Genomic DNA, 20,989 nt, shown 5'->3' on the forward strand with positions numbered 1-20,989 from the left:
TTGAAGTCAAATGATGCATTCAAAGTAAAAATATCTTCAAAAAGCACCCTAAACATTGCACAAAGACACCCCCCCATACATAGGGGTCTCTCTCTCCCTCCTGTGCACTGACCTGAGATCTATAGGTATAAAGAGGTACAGTGGTGCCCCGCAAGACGAATGCCTCGCAAGACGGAAAACTCGCTAGACGAAAGAGTTTTCCGTTTTGGAGGTGCTTCGCAAAACGAATCTCCTATGGGCTTGCTTCGCAATACGACAATGTCTTGCGAGTTCCTGCTGGTTTTTTTTTCCTCCCCCCCTTTTTCTAAGCCGCTAAGCCGCTTATCAGCTGATCCGATCAGCAGATAAGCCGCTAAAAGCTGCTAAAAGCCGCTAATAGCGCTAATCTGCTAATCCGTCAATGGGCTTGCTTCGCAAGACGAAAAAACCGCTAGACGAAGAGAATCACAGAACGGATTCTTTTCGTTTTGCGAGGCACCACTGTATACGAATTTTAATCATCATCATCATCATCTCTAAAATACAGTGGTACCTCGGGTTACATACGCTTCAGGTTACAGACTCTGCTAACCCAGAAATGGTACCTGAGGTTAAGAACTTTGCTTCAGGATGAGAACAGAAATTGTGCTCCGGCGGCGCAGCAGCAGCAGCAGCAGGAGGAGGCCCCATTAGCTAAAGTGGTGCTTCAGGTTAAGAACAGTTTCAGGTTAAGTACGGACCTCCGGAATGAATTAAGTACTTAACCTGAGGTACCACTGTATATGAAGAGGATTAGACAAGAATAGCAAATGATAAGAGTAACTGAACTGTTAAATTAGGAAGAAGATTCCACTTCAGTAGCTGCATGTGTATTGATAAGTCTTGGGTTGTATTTTATACTTTTGGAATGGGGTTATCTGCCCTTTATGCATAAAGAGCAGAATGCTGTGTTTCGGCACTGTGTGTTTGGTGCACCATTCATAAAAGGTGCACAACATCATTGCGGCTTCAGGGTCAATGGCAGGGTGTGCACAAACTGCTTCCAGTGACAGAAGAAACCATCATGGCTCTAGCAAGTGTTGTGCAAACACCTCTGCCGAAGGCCTTAAGAGAGCTGCTTCCTGTCAGAACAGGCAATACTGGGCCAGATGGACAAACAGGTCCTATGTATTAGCGCCACTGGTGGGTGGATGTGCTGGTTTCTAGGAACACTGGGTATCGGCCTACCCATGAACCTCCCTGAGGCGCCCATGTTGTGAGCACAATCTATGCATGGCTGAGGTTCAAAATGCATGCAATGGCGCAAGGCTGCATGTTCAAACCCGAATCAGCAGCAACCTGAAAGGCGAGAGTTCTATTTAAATATGGGACACTTTGCCTAAGGATAAAGAGCTCTCTTCCACACTTCTCTCAGGCTTGGTCTATATGCAGCAAGATAAGAGTGTAAGTTTTTATTTTACAATTAAAAAAATTAAACCGCGTAAAAAGGTTCCTCTAAGTAAAAAAACACACAAGCACATTAGAGAGAAAGGTTCTAGCCCCTGTTGTGCTAGTTTTCTAGCGCTTGCACAAAGTCGTCCCCCCCAATTATTTCTGGGCAAGATTCAATGACACTCCCCCAACTCCAAAACCCAGAAGCCAGCAGTATCAACCCAGCTATCTTTTTTAAATCTCTCCACTCAGATGTCTTGGCCACAAGGCCATCTGCTGGAAATCACTGAGGAGTGGGTACCTTTTCCTCTTCTTCTGTTGCTGGGAATATTTCTTCTGTTGTTAAATATGGGGATATTTAAATGTGTTATTGCCTCTCTTGCAATTTGAAGTGCACACAGTCCATTCCATTTCTTCTGGACTCGGCACCACTTTCTATGGAAACGATAGAACATGCCTCAGCAGGCTCACTTTGGGGTGTAAATGAGGCTAGGGGCTACGGTAAACCATGGGAAGGGTACAACTCATCACTGATGTATCGTTGTTGCTGTTTAATAGACTGGGCATACCTTTTACATAGCTATTTAAGCCTTACAGGTATTTCAATGGTAGTCACAGTGTAGGACACAGTTGTGCAGTTATTGAGAATAAAGTTTAAACTGGGATCTGCCTCAAGGGAGGGAGATGGTACTTTACTTCCCCCCCACAGCTATCTAGTCCTCCTAGTCTCCCTCGATTGATCATGCCCTGTGGGGACATACGCTTTTTCTGCGTCTGATCCTGATTTCCTCCTGCAGGATCCAGGTGCCTTTTGGGGGGGCGGGGATGAGGCTTTGCACACGGCGAGATGAACTGTAACACTAGTGGACACTGCAGAAGAGGTTTCAGTCATTGATGAGGGATGACTGGGAGATACAACACACCCAAACAGTCTATAGGAAAGGGGTGGATCTAAATTCCTTCTCCTTTCAGTTTTGTTGCAAATGAGTTGAGGCTCTCAATATACTCAGTCAAGTATTAATTTCATGCTCTTTCTTTCAGCTCATAGGAACAAAATAAAAAAATTCCTTCCAGTAGCACCTTAAAGACCAAGAACTAACTTAGTTGGTCTTTAAGGTGCTACTGGAAGGATTTTTTTTATTTTGACTATGGCAGACCAACACGGCTACCTATCTCTAACTGGACTCATAGGAACAGTGATTGAATCCCACCCCCCCAAACCTCAGGCTTTATATACATTATTTACACAATGAGTACTGATTGGTTGATTATGTTTCCTGCTGCAGCCCAATCAGTTGTTGCATCCTAGTATCCTACTGGCCTAACAGGCTGACTAAATTCCCCCTGGGGTCTGATTGGGCTGCTCCTGCTGGCCAATCAGGTTGTTGCATTCTAGGATCCTATCTGCCTATAGTTCTAGGATCCAATAGAAATAAATATCCAATAAAGAGCTTTTTCCTGTTTGCTGAGGATAAAATGTTGACAGGGACTTGGGCTTTCTCTTTCTTTTGCAAATTAAGAGCCGCCTTTGTCCTGTGAATCAAGGGCAGCCCAGATAGCAGAATTTCATTTGTCCCCTTAGCAAAGGAGGGAAGTATGGAAGCATTTTGCTCAAACCCAGCTATTTCAGAGCAGGGCAGCAGGAGAGGTGTGTTGCTCTGTCAGTCAATACAAATTTTCATACTTATTTCCCCCCCTACTGCACAGTGTATCTTTAAGCCAGGAGAACTTGGCAAGGCAATGCAGAGTAATCTCTCAAGATGAGCTGGGGTGGGGTGGGGGCTTCTTGAGGAGAGGAATTCAAACCTAGAGGCTCTGCACAGAAGCCACATATGATTCACATCCTGAAACAGACAGTGGGATTGCAGTTCCTCAGTAACCTCACTTTCACTTCACTCTCTTCCCTCAGAGGCAATGGATGCAATCAAAGTCTCCTTCAACAGAGCAATTAAGTGGGGAGTCAACCGCAAACCTGATGATGATGATGATGATGATGATTATTATTATTATGGGGATGGGATTGGAGTTGGAAGGCCGCTGCTGTTCTTTTTTTGGCCATAAATTGGAGAAACTGCCTCAGGAAGCCCCTTAAGCCATCTTCATCCGAAGATGAGGAAAAAGCAAAAAAGCTGGGAGGGATCCTGTGAATTTAAGCCATCCCTCCCCTGAGCTGGGAGAAATGAAGAAGCCTCTGGGGAAGAGGAAGTCCACATGTGGGCAAGGAAGGGTTGGGAAGATCTTCAGCTCTCCTGTAATAATTGCCTTTTTCTTGATTCAAACTCCGTTTGTCTGGCCTGTCTCCCGCTGGCATGCTGCCACTGCCTCCAAGCCTTGATCCTCCTCCTTTGCCCCGAGAGGCTTCCCAGGGCAGTGAGGGTCATGGCTAACTGGGCCTGTTGGACCTCTTGTCATGGAAAAGAGCTTATGGCCAGGGAGCCCGGGAAGACAAAAGATTACCAAGCTCAGTACAGTGGTACCTCGGGTTAAGTACTTCATTTGTTCCGGAGGTCCGTTCTTAACCTGAAACTGTTCTTAACCTGAAGCACCACTTTAGCTAATGGGGCCTCCTGCTGCCGCCGCACTGCCGGAGCAGGATTTCTGTTCTCATCCTGAAGCAAAGTTCTTAACCCAAGGTACTATTTCTGGGTTAGCGGAGTCTGTAACCTGAAGATTATGTAACCTGAAGCATATGTAACCCGAGGTACCACTGTATATCAGGAGGAAGGAACAGAGCTCAGAATACCATGAGGAGACAGAGCTCAGCAGGTCTTGAGGAGACTCACCGGATCGACAAACCCTGAGGCCACAAACCGGGAGAAATGGAGCTCTAGAGCGACTGGGGCTGAGGCCTCAGTCCAAGCAAAGGAGCTTCTCTTTTGCTTTTGTTTCAAAGGTTGTCTCACCCAATATGCCTTCCTCTCTTTCTGACCCAAAAGAGCAGGCAAAAAAACCCCATCCACCAGCAAACAAAGCAAGGGTGTGCAGGGGCATGCAAAAAAAAAAAAAGGCGGGAAAACAGAAGACAGAGGGAACCTGAGGTAAATATTTTTTGTCTTCCTTCCTTGTGTAGAAACAGTTTCTACACAAATTCTGGTTCTAAATGCAGCATAAGGGGTCTCTATAGTATAGTGTATTTTAAAATGGGGTTTCAGAGTTTTTAGGGGTTTTTGTATGTATCATGTAGTTTTTCAATTTCATTGTTCTGCAAGGGACAATGACAATAAAGATATCGTATATATCCTTTTTTCCCCTAGTAAAGGAAAGGAGATTAAGGGCAACTGATATCAGCAGAGCCAAGGAGAGATTTGGAGAAGGCAAATAAAGAAAAGATAGCAAAGAAAAGTGAGTAAACCTGACAGAAAAAAACAGAAGTGATTTGCTCATTGCAGGCAGGAGCAGAAAAGTGATGGGGAGTCCTGAAGAATTTTGCTCCTGCCTTGTCATCCTAAGACCAACCTGATAGCCCAGCGACACCCTCCATAAATTGATTTAATACACAGTGTTCCTTTACAGCAGCAAAATAAAATGATCCAACCACACTCTGCATAAATTAATTCCTTTTTAATATAGATGAAGTACATAATGTTTAATTACAGCAGGCCAGTGATTCCAGTTAAATAAAATTAAAACCCTTTATCTTTCTCAAATATAAAATTACTAATTCATGTCTTAAAACAATATAGCAAAAGCTTTAAATTACATCACCATTTAGCCACAGTAGTTTATCACCACTTATATACTCCATCACTTTGGCAAAAATTATGTATTCTTTTTAAAAACAGTGCATAACGTTATAGAAACTGTATACAACCTCATATTGCACTTACTGTATTTATATACAATAACTGTAAAAGAAAATAGAGCATTTACTTGGAATGAACATGAATTTATCACAATTGTAGAAGGATGTAAGCTGGTATGAATATTAAAAATGTTTAGAAATGCATTTTATTTATGTACAGGGTTTATGAGTTGTATTAACAAATATGTACATGTCTTGCTTAATATATAGTTAGTTAGTAACATATGGTAACCTTTGGTTGGATGCAACTGCTTGATCAATTTTAAGCTTATATGCTCTCCAAAATGCCAACAAGGTATAAAATGGTGCACAACTGTTATAGTCAACAGTACAAAAAACTACTTCTACCTACATTAACCCCTCAAATTAGTGCCTATTAAGTCTAATAGTGTTTGTACTTTATATCAGTTTGTATGTGCATATATCAAAGAACACTTTTATGGTTTATGTCTGCAAACTTACATTCCATAACACTTGCCTATAAGGTGCCATTTATTTTAGAATACCATTATCAGAGCAGAAGAACCAGTTAAGTTCCCCAGAACAATTCTGTGTTGGGTGTTGTAATATTGCCAGCAGAATATAAAAAATATGTGCACCATCAGTATATGTTTTAGAAATCTACCTCTTACTTTTTCCTTATCCCTGACTGACCCAAAGATTTAAGCATGCTCAATTGTTAGTATCTTCACAGTCCTCTTTCAGATTTGGATTTCATCCTGAGTTTGCAAATGTTCAAAGATCCACTTGTGTTCCAAGGTAAGCAGCGCTTTCCGTCACAAAATGCTTATGCAACTGAAGAAGAGCTGGGCATCCCATGAACTGTTGTGCTTGTTGGTGTCCCACTTATGGCATTGAAAATGTGTAGCGAGTTGGGCATTACACTGGCTTTTTCTTCCATAGCAGTAATCTTAAAGAGAGAAGAACACATGCCTTACACATGGTTGAGGGAGGAGAAGGTTTTCAAAAGAGTGGGGTAACCATGGGCTTGTCCTTTGGCTTCTAGCTAAAATGTGAACTGGGACCTAACTTCAGATACAGCAAGTAGGGGGGACACATTTTAGTATGCAACTCTGCCTAGCACATACATCCTTGCAAAACATATTTTCTCTAATATAATGCAGTTTTGTATATTATTTTCACCAGATATGCATTTTTCGACATATTGCTTGGCAGGAGAACTGCATTACAAAACTGGGAAGCCTGCAAATTTCCAAGGATGGCTGTTTTCTGGTTTGCATACTGTTTCAAAAAGTGGGAATTAGGTAGATTCAGTTTTAAATGCAATCAGGATTAAATTTCTCCCCCATCTCTACTTGGAAGCAAAGTCCAACTTGATTTAAATGGAATGTATTTCTAGATAATTGGAATTATGATAGGGAGCAAGTCTACAGTGACACAAAAGTTAGATATAGGTCAGATGACCTTCTGAATTAATATGTTTAATTTTGTGACTGGTTCTGAAAATAGCAAAGATGTTTAGCTAAAATTCACCCTTCTCTAACGACTTCTGTCAAGAAACTAGATCCTTCTTCTTTTTAAAAAATCTGATTGCCCTATTAGTTATGTAAGAAGCAGTGTAGCAAAACATTATTATTTGACTGATAAACATTTTGTTAAGCAACAGCGATATGCATAATGATTGACTATTCAACATTAAAATGAAATAAAGCCTAAGTCTTCCCTCAGTTCTGCACTACAAATTCCACATTATATATTGGGTAAAGGAAGTTAAACAAAACTCAGAACTCGAAAGAGAAACTAAAAATGTATTACCATCCCAGCTGATCACATTTTCAAAGCAGCATAGGGGAAAAGGGAAGAAAGAGAGATGCCCATTAAGATTTCTATAAAATGTATTAAACAGGGGAAAAAATATCTCTGAAACATTTATTTAAGAAAGCAAAATGGACATTCCAATGTTTGCAGAATAGGTAGTACAACCAAATTTACATGCAAGCCATGCACTTATATTTCCATAAAATGCCCGTTTCCTTGGTATTTAAGAGTTGCTTCCATCATGATTACATTTTCCAATGGAAAAATACATGAGCTTCAAATCGAAATTAAATCTGTAAAACAGGAATTGGGAACCTTTTTCGCTCAAGGGCCTTCTAGGCAGGGGAAAGTAACCTGAGGTGGGCAGAGTCAGAGGCAAAAGTGGGTGGAGCAATTAATGTTAATTTTATCTTGGTGTGGTAAGCTAATTTCTACTTGCATTTGCCCACCCCTCTTCTCTACGCTCTGTCCAGACAAACAAGAGGCACTGTCTGAGTTCAAGGGCACATTCTAGCCGGGCAAAAATATTTAGGGCATATTTAGGCTCAGAGAAGTAAGTAGCCTGGGGAGAGTTCAAACTGTCAAATACAGCGGCATGCAGTCCCTGAGCCTGAGGTTCCCCACTCCTTGCTGTAGAGGAATGGTTAGAAATCTATTAATTCTTGAACATTCACCCACATCATGCAATGTTGGAACAGAAGTCACAGCAGAAGTCATTCTTTTAGCAAAGCAACTTATGGTGTACTTGTGGACTGACCATATTCTAGTGTTACATCGCCAAGTAAAGTATAATAATCAATTAAGCTGTTTTATTAGGGGACAAGAATGGAAAAAAGGGAGAGAAAAGTGCTCATTTTTCATGTTAGAACTAGCAGGCTTAAGGCAAGATAGGCTACTGCATTTAAGTCTGATTCATGTGCCAACTAAACTGATTTTCTTTGTAATTCTGTTATTTTAAAATCCCCCGTACAACTGAATTCATGAAATTGTCTGCATTGTACCAACCAGAATGGAAGAAATGAAATGATTTATTGTTAGATAACTCTGTTACAGCAGTTAATAAATCATAGCATATGCTTCAAGGGCATTATCCATTAACATCTATTATAAATATTAACTTTAGATAAAACATTCCAGGGTGGAAGTCTTAACCCATTTCCTTCAGCATCATTATATTATTTAATGTCATAAAAAGACATATTATAATTGTTTCACATTTATTTATACCTCGTCTTTCCCCTAAGGTGGCTTACAGAAAGAAACTTGAGTGTAAAAAACAACCACCACCCTCAAAGCAGTAAATTGTTATTGGCAATTTACAGCAATTTACAGTTAGGAATATACTAAAGACTTGGATCCTCTGAATTAAATACTTTATTATAAATAATAAAGAATTCCAATAAAAATATTTGGTTCTTCTCAACCAAAACAGGATGACCTGAATGAAATACTTAATGTTCAGTACATACTTGTTCATGCATGATTTCAGAGAGTTCTTTTGCCATTTCTCTGTAATTAGCCTTCATTCCTTCTTGATATTCTATCTGATCTTCTTTTATAAGCCGCTCATTTACTTCTAAGGCCTGCCCACAAGCTTCAACAAATTGTCTGAAATAAATTTAATTACATAAAATGAAATATACTGAGAATGGTTCTAATCTCAAAGTTCCAAAAAGAAACTTAATAAACTTTCATATTTTTTTACCTGAAAACTTCCTTGAGTAACTTTAGTTTATTGTCTGGATACCGTTTGGTGCTTGTATCATCCAGAAAAGCTCTGGCATATGCCAATGGCCCAGCATTAACCTAAAAATATATAAACAGTTATAAATTATGTTCCTACCCCTCTGCAATAATATTAAAACCAGTTTTGCTCATCCCTCTGAAAAGGGCTATACACAAGTCAAATACATTTCTGAAAAATAGCCTGTATTTATTAAAACATTAAGGGATGCAGGTGGCGCTGTGGGTTAAACCTTACAGCCTAGGACTTGCCGATCAGAAGGTTGGCGGTTCGAATCCCTGTGACGGGGTGAGCTCCCGTTGCTGTCCCTGCTCCTGCCAACCTAGCAGTTCGAAAGCACATCAAAGTGCAAGTAGATAAATAGGTACCACTCCAGCGGGAAGGTAAACGGCGTTTCCATGTGCTGCTCTGGTTTGCCAGAAGCGGTTTAGTCATGCTGGCCACATGACCCGGAAGCTGTACGCCGGCTCCCTTGGCCAATAAAGCGAGATGAGCACCACAACCCCAGAGTCAGTCACGACTGGACCTAATGGTCAGGGGTCCCTTTACCTTTACCTATCCTGCCCTTCTGGTGCAAAAACACTACTGAGTTCATATCCATGAAAGGAACAAGTTGCACACAAGTGACTAACTAGACAGAAGCTCTGCACAGGCATTATCCTTCATATGATTAACTACTCCATGAGGGAAGAGTGGGGTTAGCACCAACCCTGTGTGGGAGGACATGTCTGTGCAGGAGATGGTCTGAGCCTTATCCATGAGATGTGCCACCACAGCGCCGGCACCTAATTTGATCTGATGCTACACACTTGTATGCAGTAACGCAGGTCTAGATTTTACTATCGAAACCTTGCAGTGCATACGGACAGACATGCATGTTTCACCCATTAAGTTCCTGGTCAGCTGGGAGGCACAGGGCATTCCTTGCATGACTGTAGGTACGGCAGGCCCCTGGCACCCCCCCCAGTAGCCTTAGTCCTCCAAGGCCTGGGGCAAGTTTACCCGGCTGCTGTCCCCTGTGCATGGGCTTGCTGGAGGGCACAGCTGTAGTAAGCAGCTTGCTCTACAAGCAAAGGTGATGTATAAGTTTATGCATTAATCTCATGAGGGATAACACCCAAACAGAACTACAAATGAAGGGGCTTCCTGTGAAATAAGGTTGAGAATTAACAAGTTGCTCAAGTGATCGCAGTGTTGAACCTGTGGTGGTATTCAACTACGTTTTACTCAGAATAGACCTACAGAAATAAATGGACATGAATAGGTTAGGCCTATTAATTTCAATAGGTCTATTCTGCGTAAAACTTAGTCTCAAATTCAAAGTCTACCACTCTTATTCATTGTTGGCGCTGCATATTATTTTATTGGTGTGACACAAACACACAAACAGAATTCTAAAGCGAGAAGAAGCTTATTAGGCGATTTTAAGGTAAAGGAAAACTCCACACCATAATCAATTTAATCAACATACCTGAACGCTAACACTACCCTGCAGCTTCAACTGAAGTTTGATCATATCTACTTCAGCTGATGAACAAAGTTGCCGGAGCTCAGCAACCTTCTTACTCATTTCATCAATAGCGACTTCAATTGGGTTTAAATCTGTGTGGTGTTGATACATTATGGGAATCCGCTTCTTTACATATGGAAAACAATGTATAGCTAGGGAAAGAAAACAATGAAATTATGTTTACACGACTATACTCATGCTATCTTGAAATATTAAGAAACTTGCAAGTCAATGCTTTTTATTTTGTGAGCAATTAGACTTATAAACAAACAAGCCTATATTTTAATAGCATAATTCTATAGAGCAAGGCTAATCAATGTGATGTGTCCAGATGTTTGGAACGACATTTCCCATCAGCCCCAGTTCTCATTGCCTGTGGTCTGGGATACTAAGAGTTTAGTACAAAACATCTGGAAGGCACTACATTGGCTACCCCTGCTCTGCAGACTGTGTGCTTCTTTTGTCCAGTGTTTGTATGCTCCTGGAAAAATTCTGATCTGCAGAAGAAGACTAGCCTGTATCTTCTCATTATGCGGGACATATATAGTACTGTCTGCTAGCCCATGAAAGTTACATGCTGTTCTATCCAGAAAGGACTAATGATTAAGTATCAAGTAGGTAAACCAACAGGTGGGAAAAACTTAGAAAAATATTAAGCATGGGTCTTTCTATGCTTTTCTATTTGTTTAGTTAATGTAATTCACATTTTGTTATCTAAATAAGGATGACAACACTACTGTTTCCACTTGGTTCTTTGCCAGGAGATTAGCTATTAGCAATAACAGTAGTTCACATGCAGTGTCAGTCTTTAAACTACCAGTAATCCTGGTGCAAAGAGTAGCCATGAGTCAGCATGCAAAATAACTGGACCCTGGCCTTGACATATTTGCACATGAACACAAGGCAATTGAGAGGCAATAAATGTTTGAGTCAACTTAAATATCTACCTACCTACCTATCTATTAGCTATTCACAGGATTGCAACAGTACATACTAGGCCAGTTTAGGGATGAAGCAAAATGGGGTAGCATACTTCACTGAGCCTAAGGGTAGTAGACCAGTTGTATGGCAAGCCTGTGGCACACACAGCTCTGATCTCCAATAGAAGGGAATGGCTCAGGAGGAATGAATGGGGAAGCTCCTGTTTCTGAGCACCTGCTGCCAGAGGTGAATACCTCTGTCTAATTTTACAGCCAACTGCCCTGAATATAAAATATCTCCCTTTCTACGCAGGTTTTAAAATACACCCAAGACCTTTCTCTTTGAGTTGGATCACAGTTCCAAGTGCTTCTAAAACGTGACCTTGCTGTTAAACAGCTTCCTGGCAGACCAGAGAAACTGCATCAATAACATCCAGGGTACTGATAGAGCATCAATTTGTGTGTCTTTGTTTCACACATTATATTGTGGTAGCCCATATTTGTCAGAGTGTACCCTTATGTCAATTCCAGCTCCCCAGAAAGTATAGCAGTATAGTTCATGCGGCTGCAAAACATTAATTTTAATAACACTTTACATGTACAAAATGTGAGTGTATTGCATGAAATAGCTTTAACTTGGTTAGTTGTTAGTTATAGGTTAGTTTCCTGCTGAACACTTAGGCTCCGATAGGTTATTAGGACCCAAAACATGCAGGATTTAACAAAGACTCAGATTTCTCTGTGGCTTTTTTGGATTAAATGGAAGCGTGTTACAGGTGCTATAGGCAAAAAACATCAATGAAAGGTGTTAAGTGCTCTCTTTTGGTTTTTAGAAATCAAAGTACTGTCCCAAAGAACTGCAAATTTTGACCTAGTACCTGTAAGAATGGTGCGTCGTTTACATTGTTCCTCCACTCCCCCTCTTCTTTTGCCCATCTGAGTAAATGGCATCTCAAACATAAAGCGACGGATGTTGTGATTTCTTTCAAATTCTGTTTTTCTCTCTTGTAGTTCCTTTTCCTCAAAGTATGGAACTACATGAGTAACTTGAATATAGGCATATTTTGAATCCAAATCCTTAGGATTTACCTTAAAAGAATTTGAGAGAATTAAAATCTCAACTATGAAAATATGCAATTATTTAAAAGTTACATTATTAAAAGGTTACTTGAGCTAATACGCTGATCATCATTAATAAAATTTTAAAACTCTTATGGTGCCTTCAATATAAAAATTATCCATGTATGCCACCAAGCTCCTTCTTGCTTCATTCATTTGGTATTTTTTGTACTGCACAAGTAGATGATCATCCTTAGTGGAACCACATTTCACTATGCTTAAGAACTGGCAGGCTAGAAAGAAAATTTTGATTTGAGCTCATGTTAATTTATATATAAGTCAGTTGTATATTATTAGTTAAGTCCTACTTTTCCAGAGTCCTGGATCATCCTGACATTTTCAGATCCAAACTTATCTGAGTAGAGTTTTTGTAGCCTCTGGGAAATCTCTGAAAGGCATGTGAGTTTAGGCTCTTTGTATATATATTCTTTTCCATCTTCATCTTCAAAAAATCCCTTTAGAAAAGAAAAACCAATAACAACAGTTAAGTTCTAAACAAACAAAGGTCCAAAAAAGAATGACTCCTAATAATTAAAGCAAGGTCAATGTAGAACACAAAGGTTGCAAGCAAAAAGGAAAAGAAAAAAGTGATATTGAAAAATCAAGGTAAGGAGAGCAAAACAGCTATTATAGTATGGATGCATTGAAAATTATTACAATATTATTGAGGGAATGCTGTAAATTACATGATATGTCAACTTTAATGTTTTGAGGGTACAGCACTCTATTTCCATATTCATTGTTCGCATGCCTGTTTCACATGCCAATATGGTAGTCCTCTGAGAAAGCAGTGTTATTTTGAACAAAATATGGCCAAGTGTTCTATACGAATAAAGCAACGTTATCTAGATAAATTTTAATATAATCGTATTTTATAATTTACTTTGAAGCCCAAAACACAACCAAAATAGGTCCCATGGAAGGTGAAACAGGTGTCTGCTTTCATACAGAATGTCAGATCTGAGTTAATGTTTTAAGTTGCAAAAATAAATATTCCTATCTGAAGATGAAATGGACAATGTAGTGCAAGGATCACAACATAGCATGTATAAACGCAAACTAGACTGACAAAAATACCCACAACAAACTAAGCTTATATGCAGTAATTTTTACTGCATTGCTTGTTTTGGACAGCAGTTTCTGTAATTACCTCCACATCTGTTTCACTGTCTGTAAACTGGTATTGCTACAGTCATAAGAGACAATAGAATAAATGGAATGTTATATCACTCAAATTGTACAATTCAGTGCCCTGACTGAATTTTTTTTTTGATCAACTATTTCTATCTAAAACTGTGTTTCCTCCATTGAATACACATGCTCATGTCACACACACACACACACAAACATCCTGCAGTCACTGTATTTTGCCACTATGGAATAACATATAAAAGTGAAAAAGTTTGATTCTTTGTATAAGCATGCAGTACAAAGATAGAACATGTGCAGTTTTCTTCTGCAAGTGGAACTAAATATATTAATATTTTAAACCAAGATAATACAGATCAGAAAGTGAACCAACATAATATATAAAAACACCAAAGGCAGTGTTTAAGTAATAGCTATGAATGGCTATTATTGAAAAACTTACCGCTGCCTTAAGAAAGTAATAGAAAAAGGAAGAAAGGAAGAAAAGAAAGTTTACTGAAGAAATTTCTCATTCAGAAAACAGTTATTAGTTCAATAGTTCATTAGTTTCAAATACATGCAAGTAGAAATATACAATGCAGTTAACACATGCTGTAAAAAAGAATACATTGCAAAAAAATTGCAATTTTTCATATGCTAAGTTAAAGGAAAGGAAAGACACTGGACAATGCTCACCTGTCCAAAAAATGCAACTCTGAAATAGGTTCCCAACAATCTTTTTCCTGTATGCATAACTTCTGTAACTTTGCTGTACGCCCGGTGCAATGTGTCATACAAATGAGCTAGCCTCTAAAAAAATGGGAAAATACGTTTTGGTAAATGGTGGCACTGAGATATTTAGTATATTCTGAACAACAAAAAAACAGAATAAAAAACAAGCTTTTATATATCATTAGCAAACTGTATCAAAATAATACAGTGCTTAACGGCTTGGAAAACCCAATTGTCTCAATTTAGCTAAAATTAGGGATAACTAAGTACCACTGAAAGCAATGGAACAGTTAATGATTACTTTTTCAGGTGTCACATTATATTTAAAGTTGACTTCAGTAGCAAATATATATTAAAAACATGCAAGAATGATAACCAAAAGTGAACATTTCCCCAAGTATACACATATCCTACCATAACATTATCATCACTGTAAACCAGTAAATAGCTAACCATCCATTGAATGAGCAGGATGCAGATATCAAAATTTCCAGTGCCTTGGAATCTAAAGAAGTCTTAGATGGTGGACTAAGGGCTTGCTGTATCTCCTTGTGAACAGCATTCCAAAAATGGGAACCACTTCAGAAAAGGTTCTTTCTTATGTAGCCACTCTCTGCACCTGCCTTAGAAGAGGTACTTGGAGAAGGGACTCCAAAGCTGATCTGAAGAGCTGGCCAGATTCATAGGGGAAAAGAGGCTCCATAAGGTAATGGGGTCCCAAGCCTTATAAAGTTTTATAGGTAAAAAACCCCAGAGCACTTTGAAGTTAGTTGCAATCAAATGAATCCTCACAACTTTCAATGAGACTTCGCTGTAACTTTAGTTGAACATTACCTATTTCAACATCCCACAGCATTAACAAGTATCAAATGAAATCATTATAGCATAAATAGATTTGTATCAAATACCTCAAAATCTCTCCGCTTTTCATAAATAGGAATTATAAGTTTATAGATGTCAGCAATCAGTTCATAACGTTCAGCCTTCCACAGCCCATCTGCACACTGTTCTAACAACTCCATCAGTACATCCTAGTTACAGAAAGAAAAGCACACACATGTGGATAGAGACTAATCTGGAGCAATCTAATTTTATTTTTCTCAAGCAGCATAAAAAAGGATTAATTTCCAGTACAGTGTGTTTCTGATCCAGCAAAGGCTCCTGACAGTGGAAGGGGAGAGGCAATTTTACCAATTCTCCCTTCTTCCTACAGTCTGCAGTGTCACACTTTTCTAAAGGGTACTGTGGAAATCCCGTCTGGTTAACATTTAATTGCCAGGTCCAAGGTTCCTCAATGCTCTCTCCCCAGGTTCTCCCCTGAACTTATGCCTTGCTTTTATAGCATCTCCAGCATAACTTGGCCTCTTTGTCTTAACATGCTATAAAGTGAGTAATGGTGTATGCTATTTATTATTTAGTTGTGTTTCCATGGGTTAAAAATATTGTCAATGTGTTATGAACTCTTCGGGTTAGACAGCAAGCAAGACATTTTAGAATTCAATAAAAAAAATATTAGTATTATAAGGATACAGAAATAAGTATGAATTAAGTTTACATACTTCATTAAAGTGAACATCTTGCATCCCAACATCTTCCATCATAGAAGCCTCTTCATCTATATTTGGAGTGATTACTCTGAAGCTTATACAGCCTTGTTTAAACATTCCTATTTATATTGGATGGGAAAAATACAGACAACACTCTTGAAGTAGATCAACGGAAGAGGAACAGCAAAACCCACAAAGGCATGAAAGAAATTAACAATCTTAAAGTTGCAGTTAATAAATCTAATTTCAAGTTACGCTTGGTTGGGGGGCGTATTGAATTGAGTAGAGGAATCCCTTCACTAAATTCTGCAATCTCAGCTGGTTTCCTCTTGCCAACTGAGTAGTGCTTGTGCCACTATGCTGGAGCAGCCCCCCCCCCCTTTTCTGCCTGCTGAATGTGTGGGCAGAAGGCGAACTGGAAGTATCCTTGCCAGCATGCAGTCCCCAAATAGGGCATTCAAGGGCATTCTGTTGGATACCAAGCTGCTCTTACAGCCAATCCCAAAGTCCTGATCCACCCCCTGCCCCACTGCAAATCTTCTGATGCCACTGCCACTGCCAGTGGCTAGGCTGCAGCACTGCCATGTGGCAGTAGCACCACTATGCAGGGGGTCAGCAGCAGCAGGTTTGGATTTTATTCTTAAACAGTATAGTGTTTTAGTAAAGACTTGAATAATCAGAAACCATGCTCTTGGGTTTCTGAACCATAGGGCAAAATTCTACTGATTGCAAGTTACTAGTAAGCTTGTCTATTTTCACAGCCTTGGTTCCTTCAAAGCCTAAGATGGAAACTTGGGTAACAGGAGGGCCTCTTACACATGGTTACTAATGACTGTTCAGGGCTGGCATTAGATATAATTATCTTCAGTAACCCAGTGTGGCAAAATAGAAGTGAGGTACCTTCATAGCAAACAGAAAAACTGTATGGGGGTCTTTAGACAATATAGGTAAGTAAAGAAGCTGTTTTTCTGATGGTACATCCTGTGATGCTGATATGTTTAAAAGGCTCACCAGTGCAATAGAGCGGTCCACTGATCAACTATTACCATGCAATCACTGCACGGACAAGATTGTTGTGAGAATAAAAGGAGGAGGGAGGAGAAGAGAACCCTAAGCTTTTTGGAGGAAGGCAATGATAAAACTATAGGAAACAAACATTCTGAGTGACAGTTTAGCAGATGGAGTGTGATGAGATTACATTGGATTTCCCTTTCTGTAACAGTTTTTTCTGAAGATATTTCTTTAAATGTTTATTGCTATTTTTTAAATAGAAAGAATATTAATTTAATTGTTATTTATTAAACTATTTTTGGACCTTTATCCACATGGATGCGAGGGCAATAGACAATATGCATAACTACAACTGGCTAGACAAAACATAAATGCACAAACTATAAAGCAGACTGGTATATAACCACTTAAGCAGCAGTTTAAAATATCCCAACAACAATGGAGTAGGTGCATGATACATACCTTTTCGGAGAAGGTACTCTGCCACCAGAGCTGTTACGTGGACATAACACATTGCTGCCTAAAATACAAACAATAGCAACCATTACTACACAATTTTTGTTGTGACTAAGTTCTGTATACAGCAAGCCTGCAACATTCAGCTTTACATGCTTGGCAATTTAAAAAAAACACAACTTTGGCAATCCCATCTACCATTGTACCCATTATATTTTGACTATATGCAATTTTGGCTTTAGGCACAATCCCTGGAATGTAACCCCTGCATAAGTTGTGGGCTTACTGTATATCTTGAATAAAACTAAAAACGCTGGAGCAGCACAGCAATTCTTTCTAATTTCTGTTGGCACATTTTTCTCCAACCTCTTCAATATGTGTGTGGTAGATTTATAGAATTATTTTGAACTTTAAGAACAGTATGGCCAGATCATCAAAAACCAGTGGAGTACTTTCTGTCTTGCTTACCTCTGAAAGATCTCCATTTTTAACATGAATTCTTGCCATGCTATCCAACCATGTCTTCCTGAGTTCAGGTGTACTGGCATAAGACTTTGCCAAACTGTACTGAAGATCCACAAGCATTTCTGGATCATTCTCATGCTCCTTCATTTGTGCTGTAGCCATTAGGACTGTACGGATGCGTTTTGTCAAATCCTTGACATCGGAAGGAAATGTCGTGTGCTGTAATGTGAAAACAGTGGCAAGATATGCAAAATGAGCTCAACAAGGGGAAGCTAAACTGTACCTATCCACTTAGTGACCTATTGCTTGAAATTCCTTTATGAAAGAAGAGTAAAGTTGTGTGGATTGTTCCTCAGAATCCTAACCGCATGAACATGGTCTTGGCTATTAGTTGCATCTACTCCTGTTAATGTTACATTGTTTCCTTCAAAGTAAAACAACTCTAAAATGGAACTATTTTAAAAGCTAACTTTGTATGTACTTATATTATACAATGAATATTTAAACTAGTGTCTCAAACATGGACTATTGTGATCTGAAAAGATTTTACAGAGATATTCCTTTTTCTCTCAAGCATCAAGAACAACTTGGCATTTTTGGCACTTTCAAATAAGACTCCATCAAGGTCCCTTTTGTGACTGCTTCTGTATTTTTCATTCTACAGCATTTCTGTACATTTTGTTCTCTGCTTATACATGACTATAACCTTCTTATGGTTGATCCATGCGGGCTGTTTACATGTTGAGGTTTTAGCATCAATGCCATGGGAATGAAACTGATGATCCAGACCCTTCTTTATAATTTCAAAATGAAATGGAAAAAGCCTACTACAAACCTTAGTAAGTCTGTCACTGTTAGCACAGTTATTGATGATGGAAAGAGACTGCTGAAATCTGGTTCCACCAATTCCGACAACATCTGCAATCAGCTGACTCACAGAAATGATAACCTTGTAAAGAAGTAGAAACATAAATCTTGAAGATTTCAGGTTGGGGTTTATATTGTATGCATTATAAATTCTGTATACAGTTTTGGAACTTTCCTAAATATTAAAGAAGCCTGTAACTTTGTGTAAATAAACAAATACATAAAATAAACAAATAGATTTGTAGACACTTCTGGGGAAAATGCAAACCTGTATGTGAATAATTTGCATTAAAACTGCAGTGATACAATGGGGCATGAGTTTGAATATCTAGAAACATCAGCTACTTGTTCCAAAATTTGTCTATAGGAAGTACACATAGAGAGTGCAGCAGCAAGGGTGACCTTTTCACATAGCTGCTGGGCATGCAGCGTTTATTATCACACATAACTTACAGTGTGTGTGTGTGCTGCTCGATGCACTATGTAGCTGAAGTCTGTTATAATATTATGTTGCTAAGTACACACAATCCAGTCTTTAAGACATGATACCAGAAAAGGTCAGCATTTCATCTCCTTAAAACCCCTTAAATACATAAAAACAAACTGTACTGACTTGTAGGTGTGTCCTCACAAACGATCTCTTTCCTGTGTAATCAAAATTATTCCTCATCAAGAAATAAAGGAGCTGTGATGCTTCTGTTCGTATTGAGCTCAGTTTGGAATTGCAGCACTTCAAAATTTCATAGCACAGTGAAGAACACATGTCAGCCCTTCCTTCATAAAATGTAGAAGGAAACTGTAGAACACACAGAAACATTTACTCTTTAAAAGGTAGGATAAAACGAAACCATCAGGTAACAAGTTTCAAATAGCAAAGTGTTCAAAAAAATGTCACATGGGAGTTGGCTGTTTCATTTGTAACACACTAGAAAGGGTCCCTGAAAACAAACACCCTTGATACAGATACAGTGGTACCTTGGGTTACAGATGCTTCAGGTTACATACGCTTCAGGTTACAGACTCTGCTAACCCAGAAATAGTACCTCAGGTTAAGAACTTTGCTTCAGGATGAGAACAGAAATCGTGCTCTGGTGGCGCGGCAGCAGCAGGAGGCCCCATTAGCTAAAGTGGTGCTTCAGGTTAAGAACAGTTTCAGGTTAAGTACGGACCTCCGGAACGAATTAAGTACTTAACCCGAGGTACCACTGTATGTGCATCCGTTTGTTTAGGAGTCCCAAAGTCAGCTTTGCAAATAAGTGTACAAGGAGTTCGCTAGCTTGCCTACCTCACAAATTTAGTAAATTGTAGTCTACGCAGAAATTTGCAACTTTGTAAAGCTTCACCCTTAAAGTGACTAGAAAATATATTTTGACAGCCTGACAGAAGGTAGTGGTTGTCTCAAAATAAGACCAAAGCTTAGACAGGAATTCAGTGTTTCGGGGCTGTCAGATTTCAGATCTGCAACTCCATTTCCCAAAAAGAAAGCAATTGTGACTTTGTCACCTGTTTTAAAGGGTGGGCCATATGGCCCACATTCTAATCTCTCCCATGACACCCGGAGATAACCACTATAAAACTGAATGGCCGAACACTATGTTTACATACCGGACTAGCACTTGTTGGTAATGCAGTTCTGGGTTCTGAACATACAGTGGCCTGCTCAGTTAATGGGTCCACCTGTTCCATCAAGAGATTTGGGAGCCTCCTTCTTTGCACTGGCTGGACTAGAATGTCAGTCTACTCAACAAGACAATGACTTGTCCAAATTCAAAAAAGCAATTAACCTGGCATCTAGTTCCCAAGCTAAAGCTCCATGAACACAACAGAGTCCTCCTTCACTCAGTTTCAGAAATACAGTGGTGCCCCGCAAGACGAATGCCTCGCAAGACGAAAAACTCGCTAGACGAAAGGGTTTTTCGGTTTTGCGTTGCTTCGCTAGACGAATTTCCCTATGGGCTTGCTTCGCAAGACGAAAACGTCTTGCGCTTTTTTCTTAAAGCCGCTTGAAGAGGCGCAGTTGCGACAGACCGTGCTTCGCAAGACGAAAAACATCGCAAGACGAAAAGACTCGCGGAACGAATTATTTTAGTCTTGCGAGGCACCACTGTATATACTCCGATTGAACAAAGAGATACGCTGTCTGAAGAAAAGCAATACCCTGCCCTAGGCTCTCTACATTTAGAGGCAGCATATAAGTAACAAAACAGAACCACCCCCCCAATCAATATAACATACAGAGAGAATAAGTTATAAATTGAAGACTACTTACCTTAAAAATTAATGATCTTAAGGCATTGAAGACATTTTTTAATGCAGTTTCTGACTGATTTTTTTGCAGAAAGCAAAGGTACACATCGAACACTTTTTTCATCAGAGGATTATGCCCATGATCCATCAGGAGCTGATTCTTAAAATTAAGAGAATTATATTTTGATACCTACACAGATGAATTACTTTAAGGCCTCAAAAGCCATTTTAAACCTTATAGACTTGTTAATG

At 39.3% G+C, this 20,989-nt stretch overlaps 1 protein-coding gene and 1 long non-coding RNA gene across 17 annotated transcripts in view; one reads left to right on the plus strand and one right to left on the minus strand.

The window, feature by feature from the left end:
* The first annotated feature begins 3,402 nt into the window (after positions 1–3,402).
* On the plus strand, positions 3,403–4,832 carry LOC308589475. The gene is made up of 3 exons (XR_014009300.1): positions 3,403–3,880; positions 4,132–4,448; positions 4,665–4,832. It is a non-coding gene; the product is annotated as an uncharacterized lncRNA (long non-coding RNA).
* A 124-nt stretch (positions 4,833–4,956) lies between these two features.
* Positions 4,957–20,989, minus strand: part of DOCK9 (dedicator of cytokinesis 9) — a 107,155-nt gene continuing 91,122 nt past the window's right edge. For 11 of the 16 annotated variants that reach the window (XM_081198215.1, XM_081198219.1, XM_081198223.1 and 8 more), the window contains 15 exons: positions 20,760–20,897; positions 19,104–19,286; positions 18,459–18,572; positions 17,627–17,842; positions 17,165–17,222; positions 15,704–15,810; positions 15,053–15,175; positions 14,109–14,222; positions 13,435–13,470; positions 12,593–12,739; positions 12,044–12,254; positions 10,207–10,397; positions 8,697–8,797; positions 8,461–8,599; positions 4,957–6,122 (listed from right to left, as the gene is read on the minus strand). In XM_081198215.1, coding sequence (XP_081054341.1) covers positions 6,000–6,122; positions 8,461–8,599; positions 8,697–8,797; positions 10,207–10,397; positions 12,044–12,254; positions 12,593–12,739; positions 13,435–13,470; positions 14,109–14,222; positions 15,053–15,175; positions 15,704–15,810; positions 17,165–17,222; positions 17,627–17,842; positions 18,459–18,572; positions 19,104–19,286; positions 20,760–20,897 — 2,001 coding nt within the window. In that variant the 3' untranslated portion in view covers positions 4,957–5,999. The remainder of the gene's footprint in view (positions 6,123–8,460; positions 8,600–8,696; positions 8,798–10,206; positions 10,398–12,043; positions 12,255–12,592; positions 12,740–13,434; positions 13,471–14,108; positions 14,223–15,052; positions 15,176–15,703; positions 15,811–17,164; positions 17,223–17,626; positions 17,843–18,458; positions 18,573–19,103; positions 19,287–20,759; positions 20,898–20,989) is intronic. The other 5 variants (XM_081198212.1, XM_081198217.1, XM_081198216.1 and 2 more) reach the window with 1 other exon arrangement.

This window comes from Podarcis bocagei, assembly GCF_964188305.1.
Source record: "Podarcis bocagei genome assembly, chromosome: 6".
In the NCBI taxonomy this organism is placed as follows: domain Eukaryota; kingdom Metazoa; phylum Chordata; class Lepidosauria; order Squamata; family Lacertidae; genus Podarcis; species Podarcis bocagei.